Source organism: Dipodomys merriami, unplaced genomic scaffold (genome assembly GCF_024711535.1).
Source record: "Dipodomys merriami isolate MVZ:Mamm:240054 unplaced genomic scaffold, mDipMer1.0.p SCAF_78, whole genome shotgun sequence".
Classification (NCBI taxonomy): Eukaryota; Metazoa; Chordata; class Mammalia; order Rodentia; family Heteromyidae; genus Dipodomys; species Dipodomys merriami.
The window spans coordinates 2,581,894-2,603,637 of record NW_027206379.1 but is presented as its reverse complement, the minus strand read 5'-3'; the positions used below and the strand labels follow the sequence as shown (position 1 = coordinate 2,603,637).

At 54.5% G+C, this 21,744-nt stretch overlaps 1 protein-coding gene across 13 annotated transcripts in view; it reads right to left on the bottom strand.

Moving 5' to 3' along the window:
• Positions 1-13,356: 13,356 nt before the first annotated feature.
• The window catches only part of Ppp6r3 (protein phosphatase 6 regulatory subunit 3), a 115,433-nt gene continuing 107,045 nt past the window's right edge, over positions 13,357-21,744 (bottom strand). For 5 of the 13 annotated variants that reach the window (XM_070009452.1, XM_070009453.1, XM_070009458.1 and 2 more), the window contains 2 exons: positions 19,795-19,911; positions 19,124-19,366 (listed from right to left, as the gene is read on the bottom strand). In XM_070009452.1, coding sequence (XP_069865553.1) covers positions 19,264-19,366; positions 19,795-19,911 — 220 coding nt within the window. In that variant the 3' untranslated portion in view covers positions 19,124-19,263. Of the gene's footprint in view, positions 15,457-19,123; positions 19,367-19,794; positions 19,912-20,159; positions 20,178-21,744 lie in introns of those variants that run through there. The other 8 variants (XM_070009454.1, XM_070009457.1, XM_070009459.1 and 5 more) reach the window with 2 other exon arrangements.

The window sequence follows — 21,744 nt, the reverse complement described above, 5'->3', positions numbered from 1 at the left end:
TGCGCGCGCATGTGTGTGCCAGGCTTGGGCATTCTGACCTGAGCTGGTGTCCACTATTCCCCCCCTTCCCCCCACTCCACACAGCCCGGACTGGGAGACGAGACGGCCAACTTCCCATTCCAAGTGGACAGGACGCCGTGGGACCTGGACCCCAGCCTCCATCCCCGCATGGCCCCCTCCAGCCCGCTGCCGGCACAGTGACCCTGAGCAACGCAGTCTCTGTTGGCCAAATCAGATTTGAGTTATTAGGTTATCTCTGCCCTTTAAGGAAAATAAAGTCTCCATCCCCAGCAAGATTTCTAATCGAATGATCAGCACAGATGAACTTCCTTAAAACCAAACCAAACCATCTCACGCCCACCCTGCGAGCGTTGGAGGGAGCCTCTCCCCAACAGAAGGTGCTGGAGCCAGGGCACTGGCAGGGAGCTGGGGGACCCCCACCCCGCCCTGCCACCCCCTCAGGCCTCCCTGAGCGGAGGGTGCTGCTGCCCAGTGGAGGTCCCCACCCAGCAAGCCAGAGAACCTGGACCCCATCCTATTGAGTGCTGGTGCTCTACCACTTGACCCGCAGCTCCACTTCCAGCTTTTTGGTGGTTCATGGGAGATAAAAGTCTCAGGGACTTTCCTGTCTGGGCTGGCTTTGAACCTTGATCCTCAGATCTCAGCCTCTGGAGTAGCCAGGGTTGGGTGTTGCTTCTCTTCAGGGCACAAGTCTCATTAGGCCAGGCCCCCCGCCGCCCTAATCACCCCGAAAGACCTCACCCCCCACACCGGCCAGTGTAGTGGTGGGGTAGGGCTTCCAAGGAGGGCTTGGTTGGGCGTGCATTCTGTCCCACACTCCGCCCCTCCTCCTCCTCTTCCTCCTCTGTCCCCCACCCTCCACCGGCTCCCATGGGTGCCGTGAACCTCCCAGCACCCAGGGGCCCCAGGGATAATGCCCTGCTGCCAGGAGCTGGTGGATTTTGTCTGGGTGGGGGTCAGATCATCGCCCTGATCACACAGGACCCCTGAAGTCATCCTGGGGCCACACCTGGGCGGGGGGCTCTGCACCAGCCCGGCCCCCCAGTGAAGAGGGGTGCAGGGACTCGGAGAGCCGGAGACACCCCCCCTCCAGCCCCAGTCTGCTTTTCAACAAGGAAGCGCGCCCGGCAGCACACAGCAGCCTCATTGCTGCTGAAATGATCCCTGATCTGGGCCGCTGAGCCGGGCGCGGCGCCGGCTTTTCCTAAACCCGGCCGAACACCCTCCTCCACGCGGCGTGGCCGGGGTGGACACTGGAACTTGGATTTGCAGGTTTTCTCGCGTGTTTCCTTTTTCCCTTTCACCTGTCCACTGCGCAGACATGAGCTCCCTCCTCTGAGCGTCGTGGTTTGGGCTGGGCCTGGGGGGCGGGCTGGCCAGGGAGACCCTGGTGGCTGGGGGGGGGGCAGAGCCTCTGCCCACGCCTTTTACATTTTTATTTCTTTACTTGCCTCTCCATGCGTAGCTTTAATATTGGAAACCGTGGAAGACAAATGGAGCCGCACGGTGGCTGCTTCGCTTTGGCCTCCCCAAACGCGATTTGCATTGCATTTGAACGTCTATTAAGAACACATTTCAGGATGATTTGCTGGAATCAAGAAATCCAGCTGAGAACATTCTAGATGACTGGCCTTTTAGAGTCAAGGCCAGTTCACAATGGATGGTGAGCTCGTGCACCCCGTACCCAGCAGGGCTGGGCCACGGGTCAGCACGCGTGGCCCCGGGGCAGGGCCACCCCTGGGCTCCATCCTGACCCGCGAGGCCGAGGGCGGGGCGGAGCTGCAGCGGTAGCCGCCCGGGGCCAAACCAAAGGTGGCAAATGCTTTATGCTGGAGGCCAGAGTGGGGATGCCGCGGAATGGGGGGCCACCCAGCCTCCGTCACAGCTCCCCTCGGTGTGCGAACGCAGCCGAGGGGGAATGAGCGAGTGGCTGATGCCAGTCAAACTTATTTATTGAAATCAGGCGGAGGGCCGGGCTCTGCCCAGCCTTGTGCTCTGTTCTGATTGACCTAAATCCACATCTCCCGGTCCAGGGCCCCCCCCCCCCGTGCTTGTGAGGGTCTCCTGACCCCTCTCCCAGCCTCCCTTTGGGGCCTGCCTTAGTTTCTCCCTCCCTCACTTCCTCTGCCTTCCCTCCCCCCCCCCGTGGTCCCTCCCTCTCTCCCTCCGTGTCTCTCCCCATCCCCTCGGCTCCTGCTGGGCTGGCGTTCTCAGGGGTGCCTAGGGGCACCCGTGCCAGCCTACAGCGGCAGAGCTGCTGATGGTCTTGGAGGCCTGGCGGGTTGGGCTGGCCGCGCTCCCCAGGCATCTTGGAGGTGCCTGGCCTCTGCCCTGCACCCCCTCCTGCAAGGCTATGGCATCTGAGTTCGGGGCACCCTTGCCCTTAAGCCCCCAAACCACTTCAGGGAAGGGTCCCCTCCCCCTTGGGGAGGCTCTCGTGACCATGCCCCTGCCCCCCCCCCCACGGCGGGGCGGGTCAGGCCCTGAAGGATCCCGGGATTCTGATCACAGCAGGACATCCGCACCCGGGCAGCCGCATCCTGCCATGTTCCTCCCCCCACTAGCAGGCAGAGGGGTCAGTGGAGCAGACGACCCCTCCTTGGGCACGGGTCCCACCTGCAGGGATGAGGCAGCCTGCATCTTCAGAGCTCATCCCTCCAAGATGTTCTGTGACTCAGTATCCCCTCAGGAGCCCTGGCAGGGGACCCACGGGGCTTCCAGCAAACACGTGGGCACCTGGCTGGTAAAACGTGCCCGAGGCTCCTTGTCTCAGGCAGGCGGCCGTGGGGAGGGAGAGGCTGCTTGGCCAGGGCTGCGGGGGTTCAAGTCCATCCGGCCTCCAGGACCAAGCACAGCCCCGGCCTGGGCTCCAGTGAGCCGCCCGGCTGCGGTGCCAAACGCCAGCCAAAAGTAGCCACGCTTCAGGGGACCAAGCCCGGGCGTTGCGCTGAGCGGTGTCCTGTTAGGAGATGCAGGCAGTCCTCAAAGACCCAGGGAGCTTTTCCTGCTGTCTTGTGCCTCTCTCTCTCTAGGTCTCTCTCTGTCTCCCTCCCTCCTTCCCTCCTTCCTTCCCTCCCTTCCTTCCTTCCTTCCTTCTTCTTTCTTTCTTGATGAGAGTACCAAGACTTGAACTCAGGGTCTGGGTGCTGTTCAAGGCTAGCACTCCACCACTTGAGCCACAGCTCCACTAATGGCTTTTTTTTTGGTGCTTAATTGGACACAGGAGTCTCATGGACTTTCCTGCCGGGGCTGGCTTTGAACTGAGATCCTCAGATCTCAGCCTCCTGAGTAGCTAGGATGACAGGCGTGAGCCACTGGCCTCAAGGTTACTCTCCCTGCTCCTGTTTCCTGTGACTTTTCTCTTCTTCCCTGTGCTCCCGCTGTCCCCTGCCCCAGCTGTCCCCTGCCCCAGCTGTCCCCTGCCCCCGCTGTCCCCTGCTCCCGCTGTCCCCTGCCCCAGCTGTCCCCCTCATGGACACCGATCTTCCAACCCCCTCCCCCCTCAGTCCGCAGCTGTGCAGCGCTGTGGCTACTGAGTCGCACTTGGCCATTCTGGCCACTCGCTGGCTCCACAAGGATTGTCCCCAGATCCTCTGGTGCCCTCTCACCCCACAGCCTGAGCCTGAGGGCGAACCCACGGGGAGCAGGAGTGAGCAGAAGAGACTGTCAGGGGACCCGGATAACACAGAGCCCTGGGGGTGTCTGTGGATCTGCCTGGGGTGGGTCTCTCTGGGGTGGGGTGCCTGGGGTGGGGGTTTCAGCTGTGTCTGGGGTGGGGTGTCTGGGGTGTGGTGTCTGGGTTGGGGTGTCTGGGGTGGGGTGTCTGGGTTGGGGTGTCTGGGGAGGGGCGTCTGGGTTGGGGTGTCTGGGGAGGGGCGTCTGGGGTGGGGTGTCTGGGGTGGGGGTGTGGTGTCTGGGGTGGGGGGCCTGGGGTGTGGTGTCTGGGGTGGGGTGTCTGGGGTGGGGGTGTGGTGTCTGGGGTGTGGTGTCTGGGGTGTGGTGTCTGGGGTGGGGGGCCTGGGGTGTGGTGTCTGGGGTGTGGTGTCTGGGGTGGGGTGTCTGGGGTGGGGTGTCTGGGGTGGGGTGTCTGGGGTGTGGTGTCTGGGGTGTGGTGTCTGGGGTGGGGGGCCTGGGGTGTGGTGTCTGGGGTGTGGTGTCTGGGTTGAGGTGTCTGGGGTGGGGTGTCTGGGGTGTGGTATCTGGGTTGGGGTATCTGGGGTTGGGGTGTCTGGGGTGGGGGTGTGATGTCTGGGGTGTGGTGTCTGGGGTAGGGTGTCTGGGGTGTGGTGTCTGGGGTGTGGTATCTGGGGTGTGGTGTCTGGGGTGGGGGTGTCTGGGGTGTGGTGTCTGAGGTGTGGTGTCTGGGGTGTGGTGTCTGGGGTGTGGTGTCTGGGGTGTGGTGTCTGGGTTGGGGTGTCTGGGGTGGGGTGTCTGGGGTGTGGTATCTGGGTTGGGGTATCTGGGGTGTGGTGTCTGGGGTGGGGGTGTGATGTCTGGGGTGGGGTGTCTGGGTTGAGGGGTCTGGGGTGGGGGTGTCTGGGGTGGGGTGTCTGGGGTGGGGTTTCTGGGTTGGGGGGTCTGGGGTGTGGTGTCTGGGTTGAGGGGTCTGGGGTGTGGTGTCTGGGGTGGGGTGTCTGGGGTGGGGTGTCTGGGGTGTGGTGTCTGGGGTGTGGTATCTGGGGTGTGGTGTCTGGGGTGGGGGGCCTGGGGTGTGGTGTCTGGGGTGTGGTGTCTGGGGTGTGGTGTCTGGGTTGGGGTGTCTGGGGTGGGGTGTCTGGGGTGTGGTATCTGGGTTGGGGTATCTGGGGTTGGGGTGTCTGGGGTGGGGGTGTGATGTCTGGGGTGTGGTGTCTGGGGTGGGGTGTCTGGGGTGGGGTGTCTGGGGTGTGGTGTCTGGGGTGTGGTATCTGGGGTGTGGTGTCTGGGTTGGGGGGTCTGGGGTGTGGTGTCTGGGTTGAGGGGTCTGGGGTGTGGTGTCTGGGGTGGGGTGTCTGGGGTGGGGTGTCTGGGGTGAGGGGTCTGGGGTGGGGGGTGTCTGCGGGTGGAGATCAGGCTGCAGGTCTAGAGCCGTCTGAACACTTTATTTAGATAAAAATACTCTTGTTTCTGCCCGTCGAATGTGCAAAGGTAAGCTGTGATTGTGGATCACAGTCCACCTATCTACCCCCCTCCCCCTTGTGGCTGGGATTGCAGCTGCACGCCACCGCACGCTGCTGGCTGGTTGGAAGGAGGCCTCACAAACGTTCTTGCCACAGACGGTGCCAGTCTCCATCCTTGCCGCCCAGTCGGCTGGGATGGCAGGTGACGAACATTTTCATTGCAAAGTCTGATCTGGGATAGTAACAAAGCACATTGGGATTTTATGTTACCCCATGGTGCCTGGTCCAGGAAGCCCCGAGCCCAGCACGGGGCAGGAATGTGAACAGGCAAGGTGCACCCCGGTGCGTGCCCGCGGGGTCACCACAGGAAAGGAAGAGGTCAGTAGCAGGAATCTGACGCGGAAGCCACAAGTGCCGCCGGGCCGGGGACCTGGGCCACGGACCAGAAATGGCCCAAAACAGCACCTGCAAAGGGCGCTGGGCTCCCGAAGATGGCTGGACTGGAACCCAGGGTCAAGCGGGGCTGGGGGATGCCGCTGTGTCACCTGGCAGCGTCCTGCGTGTGTGGCACCCAGTGTTCCAGCAGAGGCCCCTGGCTACAGTCTGGGGGAGCCGGGGGTGGGGGGCTCGGGGGGCGCCAGCTGGCTGCAGGGAGGTCGGCCCCTGCCGCCAGCCCCATGACAAGCTGAATAAAAGCTTTTTTGCATTGCTTTCCTTAATGGGCTTAATGCCTCGTCTAAACTCTAATGCGAGTAATTTTACCTCCCACGCATGGATTTCAGAAGAAAAAGTAAAAAAGCAGACAATGGCCCGGTCCACTTGAGCAGAGAAAATAAAATAGCAGAAAAATAATTGTAGAAATTACCGTGCAGCCCTCCTCGCCAGTCTTGATTAGAATCTTCTCGCTTCCCCAGGTCTCTGACAATACAGGAGGTCCGGATTCATTTCCGGCAGAGGATGGGCTCCCCGCCCCCCCCTCCCCCCCCAGCTGCTCCTGATAATTAACGTAATTCCATCCAGGACTCAAATTGCTGGTGCTAATGAGGCCAACACACAGCCCACATTAGCTGTCATTAGTCATCTGCTCCTAACAGCTTCTCTGATTTCCCCCACGGGGGTGGGGGTGGGGGTGGGGGTGCACCTCTGTTTGGGAGCCACTGGCTGCTTTTGGGACTCAGATGCTCAGCTGTGCATTTGGGGTAACACTGTGTCTTGGATCTTAGTAGCCAGGTGAGACCAGAACATTCCATGAGGGCTTGTCAGTCATGGAGCTTGAACTCAGGGCCTGGGCACTGTCCCTGAGCTCTTTTTTGCTTAGGGCTAGAGCTCTCCCACTTTGAGCCACAGTTCCATTTCCAGGTTTTGAGTGGTTAATTGAAGGTGAGTCTCACAGGGACTTTTCTACTCAGGCTGGCTTTGAACTACAATCTTCAGATCTCAGCCTCCTGAGTAGCTAGGGTTACAGCTGTGAGCCACCGGTGCCTGGCTAGGAACGTTGTTTTAAGATCAAGAACATTAACCCTGGGGCTGGGAAGGTGGCTCAGTGGTAGAGTGCTTGCCTTGCATGTCTGAGGCCCTGGGTTCGATTCCTCAGCACCACATAAGCAAAAAGAAAAAAGCCGGAAGTGGCACTGTGGCTCAAGTGGTAGAGCGCTAGCCTTGAGCTGAAGAGCTGAGGGACAGCGCCCAGGCCCAGAGTTCAGGCCCCATGACCGCACCCCTCCCCCTCCAAAAAAAGAACATTAACCCTGTGCCAAAAGAAAAAACAACAGGAAATAAAAAGATCAAGAACACAAGCTGGATACCAATGGCTCACACCTGTCATCCTAGCTACTCAGGAGGCTGAGATCTGAGCATCAAAGCTTGGAGACAGTTTAGGCAGACAAATTAGACTCTTAACTCCAATCAACCAGTGAAAAGCTGGAGGCTGGGAAGTTGGACACCCTAAGAACTCATTGGGGTGTCCCCTGCCACCCCACAGGCCTGGAGCTAAGAGAAAGCCTGAAGGTTCGACCTCCTGGGTTTAAATGGAAGGCACCAGAATGAGCTGGGGCACAGGCAGAAAGGGGTGGTGAGTCTCTGGAGGAATGGAGCGAAACCCCAGGCCCTGGCCGACCTGTGACCTGTGACCTATGACTTACAATGCAGGCGGTGGAGGAGAACTGAGCAGCTGCTGCTACCGCCCATCCTGCCGTTTACCAACCTGCGCCCTACAGCGGCACCGGCTGTCCTCTTCCTGCTCGGGAGGGGGCCCGGCTGGGGCCAGCACACAGGCATGGTGACACGGCCAGGCCAGGCCGGCCTGTCCGGCCCTTGGCCAGCTGCTGCACTATGGGGACTCCAAGGGAAGGGCTTTGGGCTACAATGGCCCATAGCAAGAAAGCCCTGTGTGTGTGCTTCCTGTCTGTGTGGACTGTTTGCCCTTTCCTTGCTGCTACCACCATCATCTCCCGCCCCCTTCCTCTTCCTCCTCCTCCTTCTCTTCCTCCTCCCCTTCCTTCTCTTTATTTTCTACACTGGTACTGAGGTTTTAACTTGGCCTGGGCGCTGTCCCTCAGCTCTTCAGCTCAAGGCTAGCACTCTACCACTTGAGCCACAGCGCCACTTCCGGCCTTTTCTGTTTATGTGGTGCTGAGGAATCGAACCCAGGGCCTCATGCATGTGAGGCAAGCACTCTACCACTGAGCCACCTTCCCAGCCCCTCCATTTCCAGCTTTTCAGGGTTAAATAGAGCTAAGAGTCTCATGGACTTTCCTGCCTGGGCTGGCTTTGAATCATGACTGTCAGGTCTCAGCCTCCTGTGTAGCTAGGAGTGTCCAGCTCCTCCCTCGACTTCTCACTATTCACAGTAGGACCCATGTCAACAGATGGATGGAACCATATTTCCTAAGTGGCACTTTGGACTGCATTCTGGAAACCCCAGGAACATTCTAGATGGTCACCAAGCCTGTGGTATCTCACTCGTGTACGGGTGGCAGCCCCGAGCAGAGGTTGGTGACCTTTCTTCAGCCTGCTGGGTGAGCAAGCAAGATGACCCCAGCTCCAAGCCCTGGGCTGTCCCTGCCCACGTCCAGCGCCCCACCCCCCTGTCCTGGTCTGTTCCTCTGCAGAACTGGCTGGAGGGGGTGCAGTAGTCTTTTCCAGAAGCTGAAGGCTGTGTCTACATGCTGTTTTTCTTGTGACAGGGTCATGTGTGGCTGCGCCAGCGACCAGACTATCAAATCTGTCTCTTTAAAAGACACATAAAACTTGGTGGCACCAAACGCTTCCAGGCGATGAGAACCTTTGTCATGTTTTGTTTTTTACCTTTTTATTTCCCACCAGGAACAGCACTGTGTGTCCCTGTCCAGCCTTCATTTTATGGCGCTTTTCTTTTTAGCATCTGTCTTTCTTCTGTCTTTGACATATTTTGCTGTTCTTTTTCTAATTTCTTCTAAGACAGGCATTTTCCACCCTCTTTTTTTTCTTTTCTTTTTTTTTTTTTTGTCGGTTCTGGGGCTTGAACTCTGGGCCTGAGGGCTATCCCTGCGCTCTTCAGCTCAAGGTAAGCGCTCTACCTCTTGAGCTACAGTGCCACTTCCGGTTTTCTAGTGGTGTATTGGAGATAAGTCTCATGGACTTTCCTTCCTGGGCTGGCTTTGAACTGTAATTCTCAGATCTCAGCCTCCTGAGTAGCTAGGATTATAGGCATGAGCCACTGGCGCCCAGCTTCTACCCTCCTTCTTAATACAATTTATTTATTTTTTTTCTTGAAGTATTTCTCATCTACAGTAAAAAGATCTAGTCAATGATTGCATTGGGGTGGGAAGAGGGGAAGTGAAATGAAGAATAAACATGCATAAAAACTAAACAGAATGCAAAACAACTAACACACACAAAACAAATGTCTAGATAATCTACTTATGAAGTGCAGACAATGAGCGATTGGGAAGGTGGAAGAAATAGGAGGGCAGCGGTTTCACTTGTAGGTAAAAGGAAGGTGTAGATAGGGAAAGGCTACATGAACAGGACAAAGATATGCTAGAAATTGGAATTCTGAGCTCAGGTGGGGGAGGGCAGAGGAAGGTGAATGGACAAATGCGATACATGTAGTGTATCTGCATAATATAAAAGCAGAGCAATGAAACGGCTGGAAATTGCTTTAAGGGGAGAGGGACAGGGAGACAGCATAGGCGAGGCTGAGCGGGGTGCACAGTGTGCACATGTGTGTGGAGACGTCACAGTGAGCCCCCCCCCCCTCAGTGGATACTAATAAAAATGAACAAAACACTAAAAGGCAGATGTGCTGATTTTGGAGAAAAGGAAGGGAAAAGCACACCTAAAAAGGAAATGAGAGGAAGCCAGGAGCTGGTGGCCCATGCCTGTAACGCTAGTTACTCAGGAGGTGAGATCTGAGGATGGAAGTTCAAAGCCAGCCTACCCAGGAAAGTTATGAGACTTTTATCTCCAATTAACTACCGAAAAGCTGCTCAAATGGTAGAACACTAACTAGCCTTGAGTATTAACGCCCCCCCCCTCTTAAAAAAACCCAAAATGCTAAGGGACCAGTGCCAGGCCTTGAGTTCAAGCTCCAGGATTGGCACACACACACACACACACACACACACACACACACACACACACACACACACACACACACACACACACACACACACACACAAAAGTAAATGGGAGTGGCAAATGACCTACAGAAAAGTCAAACTAAAAAGTGAATAGCATATATTGGATATTCAGAGGATAAAAATAAATCGTGAAGCTGTGTGCCAGCTGTCATCCTAGCTACTTAGGAGACTGAGATCTGAGGACTGCAGTTTGAAGCCAGCTGGGGCAGGAAAGTCTGTGAGACTCTCATCTCCAGTTAACCACCAGGAACCCGGAAGTGGCACTGTGACTCGAGCGTAGAGCACTAGCCTTGAGCTGAATTGCTGAGGGACAGTGTCCAGGCTCAGAGTTCAAGCCCCATGACTGACTGACTAAATTTAAAAAAAAAAAATCCATCCTTAGATAAAGGATCAAAATAATCAAACCAAAATACAAGCTTGTACAAAAGCTGAATTTTTAGCTGCCCTTGTGTGTCTCTATATATTCCTAGACCAGCTGGGGTGCACAGGACTGTGGAGATGGCGCTGTTCAGGTCTGGGGGGGAGGGCCCTGCCTCCCTCCCCCCCCCCCCCCCGCAGCCATCAACCTGTGGAGCCAGGGGTAGAGCTCTGCGCAGTAAGGACTTCCCAGACCTCAGCGGTCCCCTGCTGCCCTGGCTCAGGCCACCAGTCTCTGCTGTGACCTGGCAGGGGACCCCGGCTCCTTCACTGCGCTGGGCTTCTGCAGCATCTGCTCCTGGTGTCGAATGGCAGCCCTCCTCTGCGGCGAGCCTCCGTCCCCAGCCTCTGCATCTACGCTGCCGCATGGCTCATCATAGCTCCAACTATTCCACGGGACCCCGCCGTCCACGTCTCTCAAACGCTCTGTGGCAAGGGGTCAGGTGTGTTTGGTTGTGAAGGGGCCTCAGCCCCAACAAAAGGCTTTCTCTCAAAATGGCAACATACTCTTTGTCCTCTGAGTTCACATTCAACAAGGCTAGCCTCCCCATTTCAGGGCAGAGCCTGCCACACACCACCTCCAAACTGCGCATTGTGTGGGCTTCTCCACAGCTCCGGTGGGCAGTCTGTGCTCAGGCCCATCTGTTCAGCCTTGTTCTGGCACCTTCCCTTCGCCTCCCCTCCCCTCCCTTACCAACTGTGGCGCTGGAGACCCCTAGCGGCCCGCACGGCACCGCCTCCTCTGTAGTCTCTGCAGCATCACTAGATGCCCGTCAGAGTGGTAATGGCAGGTGCTTGCCTACCATCCACCATCTGACCATCCAATTCTGAAAGATGTATCGAGCACCTAAAGCAGACTGTGATTTCCTCCTGAAGGGTCACTCCACTGTCTCCCGGATCTCATCGTTTCTATCAAAAAGTAAGCTGTGGGCCGTGGCGAGGCCTCTGCCTCTGCCCCCAGCTCCTGCCGGGCATCTTAGCAGCTTCATCTGATAGCAGTGGAGGGCGATGCCTCGTTCTCTCCTCAGAAATCAAATGAGGTTTAGGAAGTTCTGTATTCTTTCTGTATTTTCCTTTCCATTCTGGAACTGTTACATTTGCACTGTATTTCTCTTCTGCTCTTTTGTGTGTGTTCTTTTCTTTCCCTCTCACGCATTTCTGAATAGTCTATTGATCTCCCCTAAGCTCATAAATCTTAAAAAAAAAAAAAATCCACCGAGACAGGATCTTACTCTGTACAGAGCCCAGGAGAGCCTCCAACTTGTCGCCATCCTGCTGGATTACTGGATGCACCACCATCCTCAGCCTTAATGTCATAAATCCTGTCTTCTCCTGTGTCCAGCATGTTTTAAAATTCATTTATTGGATTTTCAATACCAATTAGTTGTTTTGGTTGTGTATGTAAACAAATTCTCCAACTAGACACCTATTGATGAGGGAGGGGAAGATGCCAGTGCAAGATAAAAAAAAATAAGGCAGGCACTTGTGCCTCACGTCTGTAATCCGACTCAGGAGGCTGAGATCTGAGGATTATGGTTCAAAGCCAGCCCCGGCAGCAAAGTCCATGAGACTCTTATCTCCAATTAACTGCCAGAAAACCAGAAGTGGCGCTGTGGCTCAAGTGGTAAGAGCGCTCACTTGGAGCTGAAGAGTTGAAGGACAGAACTCAGACTGAGTTCAAGCCCTATAACTGACAAAACAAAAAGGAGAGCGTGGTCCTGAGGACAGACTGCCGCTAAAGCTGTGGAAAAGCCCCCCCCCCCCCCTGCAGTGCCGGGGTTTGTGACCTGGGCCCCGCCCTGGGACGGGAGGCCAGCCTAGCTGACCAGCGCCTGCATTCCTCAGGTGAGCTGCCATGTGGAACAACTTCCATTCTTGTGGGCCATTTTTTTCTATCTTACAAAACTGACACACAGAGGGTTAGTTACATGTCAGGTGATGAGTACAGGTCCTTTTGGACAATGCCATCCCTACCTTTTGTTCCTCAGGACAGGTAAACCCTCTAAGACACTGGGAAAGCAGAGAATTTTCATTCTAGTGGAAATTGTTTTTCTTAGCTTCTTTCATCTCTACATTTCTTGAAAGCACTTTGTTAAGTCTTAGAGCTGTGATCCACTTTGGCTTTTTTTGTATAACTTACACAGTCCCTGCCGCCCCCCCCCTGGTTTTATTTGTAAATCCAGGCTGTGGACCAGATTTGACCCTTGGGATGCAGCTGGCCTTGAAGCAGGACAATGAGTGTGCCGAGGGCGACCTGGGCTGTCTGATGTAAAGGCTTTAAATGACAGTTAAGCATGTATTCCGCAAAGCCAGTAGGGGAAGACAAAGTGACTGGAATTCACTGCTAATATTGCATGTTTTCTGTCACCAATCTGCCACTACCAAGTTAACTCATCTGGCCCACACTTCATTCCCGCTGGAGTGGAGACAGAAGGTCTGATTCTGAGCCTGTACCCAGGAGGGTACAGGAAGGGGCAAAAGCTACCAGGAGGGAGGTTGAGAAATGAGTTTGAATGTCACTCTTATTTTGCTAGTCCTGGGGCTTCAACTTTGGCCTGGGCTCTGTCCCTGAGCTCTTGTTCAAGGCTAGCACTTTACCACTTGAACCATAGCACTACTTCCAGCTCCCAGTTGCTTATTTGCAACAAGAGCCTTACAGACTGGCCTGCCTGGGCTGTCTTTGAACTGTGATCCTTAGATCTCAGCTTCTTCAGTAGCTAGGATTACTCTAAAAAACTTATTGGCTCTGTTTTTTTTGAGTGCTACAAAGCTGAGGCTAGCTTGAAACCTGCCCCAGCTCCACAGATGCTGGGACCACAGCACAGGCTGCACAGAAAAGTCCCCAAGACTCCATCTTCAAAACAATTAACAAGGGGCTGGGAAGGTGGCTCAGTGGTAGAGCGCTTGCCTTGCATGCATGAGGCCCTGCGTTCCATTCCTCAGTACCACATAAGCAGAAAAAGCCAGAAGCGGCACTGTGGCTCAAGTGGTAGAGTGCTAGCCTTGAGCTGAAGAGCCCAGGGGCAGCACCCAGGCCCAGAGTTCAGGCCCCCCGAAGGCTAGGCTGGAGGTGTGGCTGGCAGCAGAGTACAGGACTGCGGACACGGCTCAGGGCCGGCCCTTACAATGACAGCAGTTCACTGGCGATGGCCGGCGTCAGGTCTGGTTGTTAAAGCCCATGAAAGGTACAAGAGAGCTCTAGAAAGAAAGAATCAGGCTTTATTTTTATTTTAAATACAGGTATTTGTAGACATGTTAGTCTTGCAATCCATATTGCCAATACGCAGCAACTAAAATAGAACGTGTGAATTCGCTGCCATCCTTGGGCCTGCACCCTTTGACCCGGCAGGCTGACCCCTCCCATTCTATCCTTTCTTTCTCTGCCATCTAAGATGAGCAAACTAGAACCCTGCCTAAAGGTAGCCCCCACACACCCATTTCCCAGACAGTTATCTATCTCCTTGGACGGTGGCAGCGTGTGCCACCATGGGGCCAAGGCTTGACTGTGGCCGGCAGGCTTCTGGCCTGGGGAGAGAAGCAGAGCACCCGTCAGTCTGAGGTCGCGGCCACACAGGTCAGGATCCCTGAGACAAGAGGAAGGAGCCCGTGCTGGTGGCCCAGGACCCCAGGAGAACGCACGGTCTCTCCCGAGGCCACTCAGTGGAGGAGCACTGGGCAGACGGCGCCAGGCGGGCATGGACAGGCCAAGCGGACCCTTGGCCTGCCACTAGGCCCTGGGCTCCCCGCCACCCCCTGGAGTGGCAGGCCATTTTGTGGAAGGCTCGCAGGCTGCGCTCCCTGGAGTGGAGTAAAGAAGGAGTAAGGCGTAGACGTTTGATTCTTTATTTCTATATGCAATGTATTGTTTAGGCACGCTGCTTGGGATGCTGTCTCTAAAAAATTTGTTGGCCTTTTTTTTTCTCAGAATATCCTTTTGGTTTTAAATACTGATCAGGAAAAAACAAACGATGTAAAAATACGTGAATAATTTTCTATTACAGAAATGAAAAACTGATTTGCATCTAAAAGTGCAAGAGGTGAAGTGCTAGCCCACTCACCAGACGGCGTGGCAATATACAATGTACAATATATTGCTTCAGCTGGTGGAGAAGGCGGTGATGGATTTGATATTGACATAGAAAATTATAAATTACATTGAATTAGTATCCATAATCACTATATATATACACAAACCAGCTCCAAAAAACGCACTGGTTTAGAGTTGACGAGGGAAAGCTCACAAGGTACAGTGAAACAGGTAACATGCTTCGTTCCGTGCCGGAGCGCGCTCTCCGCTCCGCAGACCCCGGCGTGTGAAATGCGCATGCCCCACCCCCGTCCTCGGCGTAGGCATCCAACTTGCAGCTGACCTGCCGCGCGTGACACAGGGGCCTCCTGTGGGCACGGCTGACACGCGGTCAAGGACAGGCCGGTTTGGGGGAATGGGGTAAGAAGGCAAAGGAACTACCCAAATGAAACAAACAACAACAAAAACAGGAACAGAACCACCCCCAAGCCCAAACCCTAGCCATGACACTCCAACCCTCCAGTGCCTCACCGAAGCACGGTTCAAGCACACAGACTGCAACAGAACATATGGCTTACAGGAACACCCATTTATCAACTAAGCTGCAGCAATAAATACTTAATCTCTACCAATAGACTTACATTTTTGATCCATTTTAAACAATACAGAAAACAATTACCAATCAAAAACTGGTTATAAAAAGAACACCCAATATTTCTTATTCAAAATCACTGTTGTAAGTTGGAACCACCAAAATAGCAGTGGAGGGCGCTGAGGGCTGCGGCTGCCAGCCTGGAAGGGAAACCACTTCAGAACTTTGTACAAGGTGAACAATGTAGGAAACTTGCCTAATACTTTGGTCGCACTAATAAAGGTCAAATACAATAGATCTGTGTTCACTTTATAAAACTATTCTTACGAGCATTTTAACTACAGCATCACACTATCGTCACGCGGTGGCAGGCGTGTGCTCACAGGCCACCCGTTATTTAGAACAATACAATATAAACATACGCAAAAATTCTTGGTATTTGTCAATGTGCAGTATTTTTACACGTCTGGCTTTCTCTGTACAGTGTCCTAGAATCTAGAATAGAAAGGGTGCTGGTCCTGATCCCTCGCACAGTGAGAGCAGCTGTGACGACGCGGAGGCGCAAAAGTCCCTCCGGAGCCGGGGCGTGGTCTGCAGTCCTCAGCCGGCAGCAGCTCCATCACTCATCATACAGGGCCATTGACTGCTGCGTCTCCTGGCCCACTTGGCTGCTCCGTCCTAGGGAGGAGACAGACACCTGAAGTCGAGAGCAGAGCAGCAGGGCTCTGCGAGGCCCAGGCCCTCTAGCTTCTCAGTACTGCCTGTCTGTGGGCACGACTTCTCATGTCTGTGTACACAGCTCTCGTTTTTGTTGTTGCTTTGTTAATGGGGCTTGAACTCAGCCTGCGCGCTGGCCCCGAGCTCCTGTGCTCAAGACTAGCACTCCACCACTTGCACCACAGCGCCACTTTGGTTTCTGAGTCGTTAATTGAAAAAAAAAAAGTCTCAAGAGGACTTTTCTTCCTGGGTTGGCTTTGAACTGTGATTCTCAGATCTCAGCCTCCTGAGTAGCCAGAATTATAGGATGAGCCAATAGCGCCTAGCTGGTGTGTGTGTGCCGGTCCTGGGACTTGAACTCAGGGCCTAGGCACTGTCCCTGAGCTTCTTTGCTCAAGGCTAGTGCTCTACCATTTGAGCATCTACCATCTGGCTTTCTTGGGTGGTTCACTGGAGATAAGAGACTCACAGGGACTTTTCTGCCAGGGCTGGCTTTGAACCATGATTCTCAGATCTCAGCCTGAATAGTTGGTCTCTTACGTCTTTGAAATATGTGTCCCAGAGCCTGCAAGAGCATTATGTTCTCCCTTCTTGAGAGCACTTTTATCTGTCCCACAGAGTGAGAGCCACATAATTCACTTGAAAAGCAAGCAAGGGTTTATCACTCAGAAAGCAAAGCAAAGCAAACCAACCAAACAAAACTTCTGTGCTCCTAACAGCCAGTGTCAGACTTGAAATTGGAATGGAAGATGGGGTGACTTCCTGTCAAAACTATAACCTGAGCAAGTCACTTTTTTTTTTCTTTTGCCAGTCCTGGAGCTTGAACTCAGGGGCTGGGTGCTGTCCCTGAGCTGGCACTCTACCACCTGAGCCACATCTCCACTTCTTGCCTTTTGCCGATTAATTGGAGACAAGAATCTGATAAACTTTTGGGTGCTGGTGGCTTATGACTGTAACCCTAGCTACTCAGAAAACAGATTTGAGGATTTAGGTTTAAAGCCAGCCTTAGGAGGAAAGTCCATGAGACTCCTATTTCTGGAAGTGGCACTATGGCTCAAAGTGGTAGATCACTAGCCTTGAGCAAAAATTGCTGAGGAACAACACCTAGATCCTGAGTTTAAGCCCCATTAACAGGAAAAAAAGAAAAAGAAAAAGAAAAAGAAGAATCTGACAAACTTTCATGGCTTTGAACCACAATGCTCAGGTCTCAGCCTCCTGGGTAGCTGCCACTGGCGCTGGCTGAGACATTCTTGTCGTCTTGGGAAAGAATGCTCCAGTGGCAGCTAAGGCTGCTCCTACCCTGTTCCTGGCATGGAAGACCCACACACCCTCCCCCCCCTCAGATGTGCCCATCCCAGTGCATGTCAGAGAAAAACTGCGTGTGCACTGGGCCCTCTCCACTCATTAGCCGCAAGCTTCCCTCTACCTCTCCAATAGGCCTGGGGCTTGAACCCAGGATCTCTGCTTGTTTTTTTTTGTTTTTTGTCAGTTGTGGGCCTGGGTGCTGTCCCTCAGCTCTTCAGCTCAAGGCAAGAGCTTTACCACCTGAGCTACAGTGCCACTTCCGGTTTTCTGGTGGTTTTTTGGAGATAAGAATCTCATGGACTTCCTGCCCAGCCTCCTGAGAAGCTAGGATGACAGACGTGAGCCACCAGCGCCCAGCTAGGACCTGTTAACCAGGTATTCTACCACTTGGGCCAGTCTATCCTTTACCTTTTATGTGATGGTACGTTGCTTGAACTCAGGTCTTGGATCTGTCTTTAGCTTCTGTGCTCAAGGCTAGTTGCTCTACCAGTGGAGCCATGGCTCCCCTTCTGGCATTTTCGCTGGTTAACCAGAGATAGAGTCTCAGAGACTTTCCTGACCCAGCTGGCTTCAAATCATGCATGAGAGGCTGGGAAGGTGGCTCAGTGGTAGAGCACATGCCTTGCATGCATGAGGCCCTGGGTTCGATTCCTCAGCACCACATAAACAAAAAGAAAAAAGCCAGAAGTGGCGCTGTGGCTCAAGTGGTAGAGCGCTAGCCTTGAGCTGAAGAGCTGAAGGACAGCGCCCAGGCCCAGAGTTCAGGCCCCACGACCGGACCCCCCCCCCAAAAAAAAATCATGCAAGGCCGGGCGCTGGTGGCTCACGCCTGTAATCCTAGCTACTCAGGAGGCTGAGATCTGAGGATCGAGGTTCAAAGCCAGCCCGGGCAGGAGAGACTGTGAGACTCCTATCTCCAATAAACCACCAGAAAACCGGAAGTGGCGCTGTAGCTCAAGTGGTAGAGCGCTCGCCTTGAGCTGAATTGCTGAGGGACAGCGCCCAGGACCAGAGTTCAAGCCCCACAACCAACCAACAAAAAAAAAAAATCATGCAAGATCCTCAGGTATCAGCTTCCTGAACAGCTGGGATGGGTGTGAGCCAACACACCCAGTTTCTTTTTTGGTCAGTCGTGGGGCCTGAACTCTGGGCCTGGGTGCTGTCCCTCAGCTCTTCAGCTCAAGGTTAGTGCTCTACCACTTGGGCCACATGCCACTTCCGGTTTTCTGGTGGTTTATTGGAGGTAAGAGTTTTACCGACTTTCCTGCCTGGGCTGGCTGTGAACCGCGATTACAGGCGTGAGCCACCAGCGCCCGGCCTCCAGTTGTTTTTTTTTTAAGATAGGGTCTTGCTTTTTATGACTGTGATCTCCTCTATTTATGCTGGGGTGACAGGTGTTAGCCACCACATGCAGCTTCTGGTTGGTTGAGACGAGGTCTTACCAACTTTCTGTGTCTGGACTAGCCTGGAACCACAATCTTCCAGATCTCTGCTTCTGTAGTGATGGCTAGCATTCTTAAGCAAGGTCTTTAACTCCTCTTAGCTCCATTTAACCCTCACCCCTGGGACTTTGCAAATGTATACTCTGTCAGAAGCACCAGCCCTTTGGTCAGTGCAGACCAACTGGGTGAGTGGCAGTGGAACGAGAGGCTGTGGTCCCCACAGGAGCACGGGAACCCTTCCATGGACGGCTCCCCACATACCGAGGCCTCACAGCACCACTGAACTTGTACCATCCAATAGGCTCCTGCTGCCTGTCCAAAGCCCCCAAATGCTGCTCTAGGTGTGGCCCCTGTGCCTCTGTCCATTTGCCACGCACATGTGGGGCATGACTGGGACCCCTTTTCTTCTGGCTCACCCCAGCCTTTCTGCCGGCCACTTGCTCTGCAGGGTGAGCGGGCAGGGCTCTTCATGCTGGCCATTTCTAGCCAGGGCAAGTGGGTCTCCGGTGGCAAACAATTCTGCACTGCAGAGGAGGTGCTCCCAGAGTTCTTCTCATGATCATGTCAGAGAAGACAGGCCAAGATGCACTGGGACCAACGGCTCCCAACAGGGGGCCTCCCTGGCCACCTCCATGCGACTGGCTGAGGCAGACACCCAGAACCCAAGGCAAGTGAAAGTGAGGGCGCTCCCTAAGCCCAGCGGAGCAGATGGACACCTGCCTTCTGCTCCCAACACCTCCGAGTCTAGAGGCTCAACACTTCTTGTGCTAACCTGCAGTCTCTTTGGGCCCCAGGCGTGATGAGGACAGGCAGGCCCCTATTGGTCCTGCGCTGTAGGACACCTACACGGGGGCCGGGGGAAAATACAACGCCTCTGAAACTGCTTTAAAGGTCACTTTATTCCTTTGAGGAGGAATATACAGTGTCAGATAACTGAGGGGTGCTGAGCACAGTCCCGTGTTGGGAGGCGCCTCCTCACTCATCCGTGGGCGTGGGCTCCGGTGCTCCCAGGCCACCGGCTCTACCTGCGAGGCCGTGTGTATGGGCCTGGGCGCCGGCCCTCGGCTGAGGCTTTGGCTTGGCCTATCCCTTCAGACCACTGGCTCAGTCTGAGCAAAAGGTGACTAGAAAGAAAACACCACATAGCAAGTCACCAGCCCTGGCAGTGGGCGCCACAGGACAGGTTCAGCCCCTGGGGGTGCTTTCTGGGCTGAGTATTTCACCCTGTGAAAGGCCTTGGGGAAGGAAGTGCCCTGGTACCCTGGGTAGGGCTGAGGACCTCAAACCACCATTCCCCACCCAGCCTCAGAAAGAGACCCAAAGGTTCAGAGCAAGGCTCCCTTTTCTGGAAACTTCCCAAAGAGCCAGTGCTGCCAGGAACCTTGGGGCAAGGCTCTGCTTTTGGATATGGAGACAGAATACTAGCTCTAAGCAACCGCTGCCAGGACAGGCAGAGGCCACTGCTGAAGGGCTGATTACCCCCACACCCCTGGCCCCTCCCCCCGGAAAAGGCCAGGCAGGCCTGGGAGGGCGCAGGCCGCCAGGTGGTTACCTCTGCTCGGGACTGCTGCTGGGAGGCCGGGGGACTGCACACTTCGCCTCTGATGGCTCGGGGCTCTCCGTGTCTTTACAAGCAGCATCTTGAGAGGTAGACAGTCTTCCTTCCTCACTGAGAGAGAGGGGAGAGGGCGTCACCAGCAGCACAGGGCCCGGCCAGGGGAATGAGGTCACATGCAAATGGCTCTGGAGTCGAGATGCCGCGGGACGCCCTGGGGCTGAGCATGCTCAGGGTGGAGGACCACAGGGACACGGACAGCACGGGGACCATGGAAGGAAAGGGCCACAGCAGGTGGGAACCGAGGGACAATGTGATGCGGCTGGGGTCTGAGAAGGAATGGTCCGCGTCACTGTACATACCGGTAGGATTTCAACACTCTGAGGCCAAGTGTGCAAAACAGAAAAAGAAATGTACAAGAGTTTCAGAATTCTCCTAGAAATGAGGGATGGGGAAAACATGTCCACGACTGCACTTAAGCAAAACCGCAGAGTCGGTGGAGGTGTCAAGTGAACCTGTTTGAAGGAACGAGGCTTTAGTTGATGCCTGCCGGGGCCAGGGCGTGCCACTGTGCAAACAGAGGGCTTCTTGAGCTGGCCTCAGCAACCCGTGCCCAGTGCACGCACCAGGAAGGCAAAAGGGGTGGGGAGGAGCACAGCACAGGGGGCCTGAGCCCCAGGGCAGGGGACGGGGGGGGGGGGGGGCTGAGCCCCAGGGCAGGGGACGGGGGGGGGGGGGCTGAGCCCCTGGGTACTGGGGCCTCTGGGGAATAGAGCAGGGGAACAGTTTCCCCATAGACACTTCCTTCCTCTGCGGGTTCCTGCACACACCCAGCAGAACCAGCCCCGCTGGCACGCTTTAGGGAAGGCCATCATTCTTATGGGCAAGTCTGGCTTGGATCTGCTAAGTTCCTAGTTTCAGGACTTCCAAATGGTCCCAGGCAACTGAAGTAGAAAAACAATAAAACGTAACCACTTGGGGGCAATCCCAGTTAGCCAGTACATCCCTCCCTCCTCCTCTCCCTGCGGTGCCGAGATGCACCTCATTCCTTGTACTCTGTCACTCCTCTGCATTCTATACTCCAAAGCAACTGCTCAGATGTGTGTTCTGACTTAAGCCCTTCTGTACTGATGTTTTCTTCATTCAGCATAGCTGAAGAGCCACCAGCTCGGCCTGAAATGCCCCTGACTGGCAGGGCATCTGTTTGGGCATCTGGCATGGCTGCACCCCCAGAAGAGGACTATTCTGGGCCGTATTTTTATCTACCCTCTTTCATACTATGAGTACCCACTATGCTTTCCCACTCATAGGCCTAGGGAACTCTGGAAACCCTGTGGCACACAAGCCCTCTTCAAATCTCTGTAAGTCTAATAACAAGGAATGTTTCATGCTTGTCTGATAATTAGAGATGGAACAATGCTTTTGGTTTCTTGTCTGGGAACTGCCATCTTCTACCCATTTTCTGATTTAGGCTTTTTTTGGTCTTATTGGCTTCTAGGTATTGCTGAATATGAAATGTTTATGTTGATTGGCTACTACCTTCCTAATTTTGTCTGGTATTTCATCCAACAGAAAATTTCACCTATAACTCAAGGTCTTGCACTTACTATACAAGCTCTATATCACTCAGCCACACCCACACATTTCTGATTTAGCTCTAAGGAAGGTCTTTAACTTTTAGGCGTTGGGCCATGGGCCTCCCACCTCTGTCTCCCCAGTACTCAGGATTAAGACATGTACCACTATGCCTGTCTTCTGTCTTCCTTCCTTTCTTCTATCTAAGTCTTGCAACTGTTTGCCTGGGGTGGCACTGAACCCTGATTTTCCAATCTGTTTCTTTTTGGTGCTGGGCCTGGGGCTTCAACTCAGGACCTGGGTGCTGTCCTTGAGCATTGTTGCTCAAGGCTAGCACTCTATCACTTTAGCCACAGCTCTACTTCCTGCATT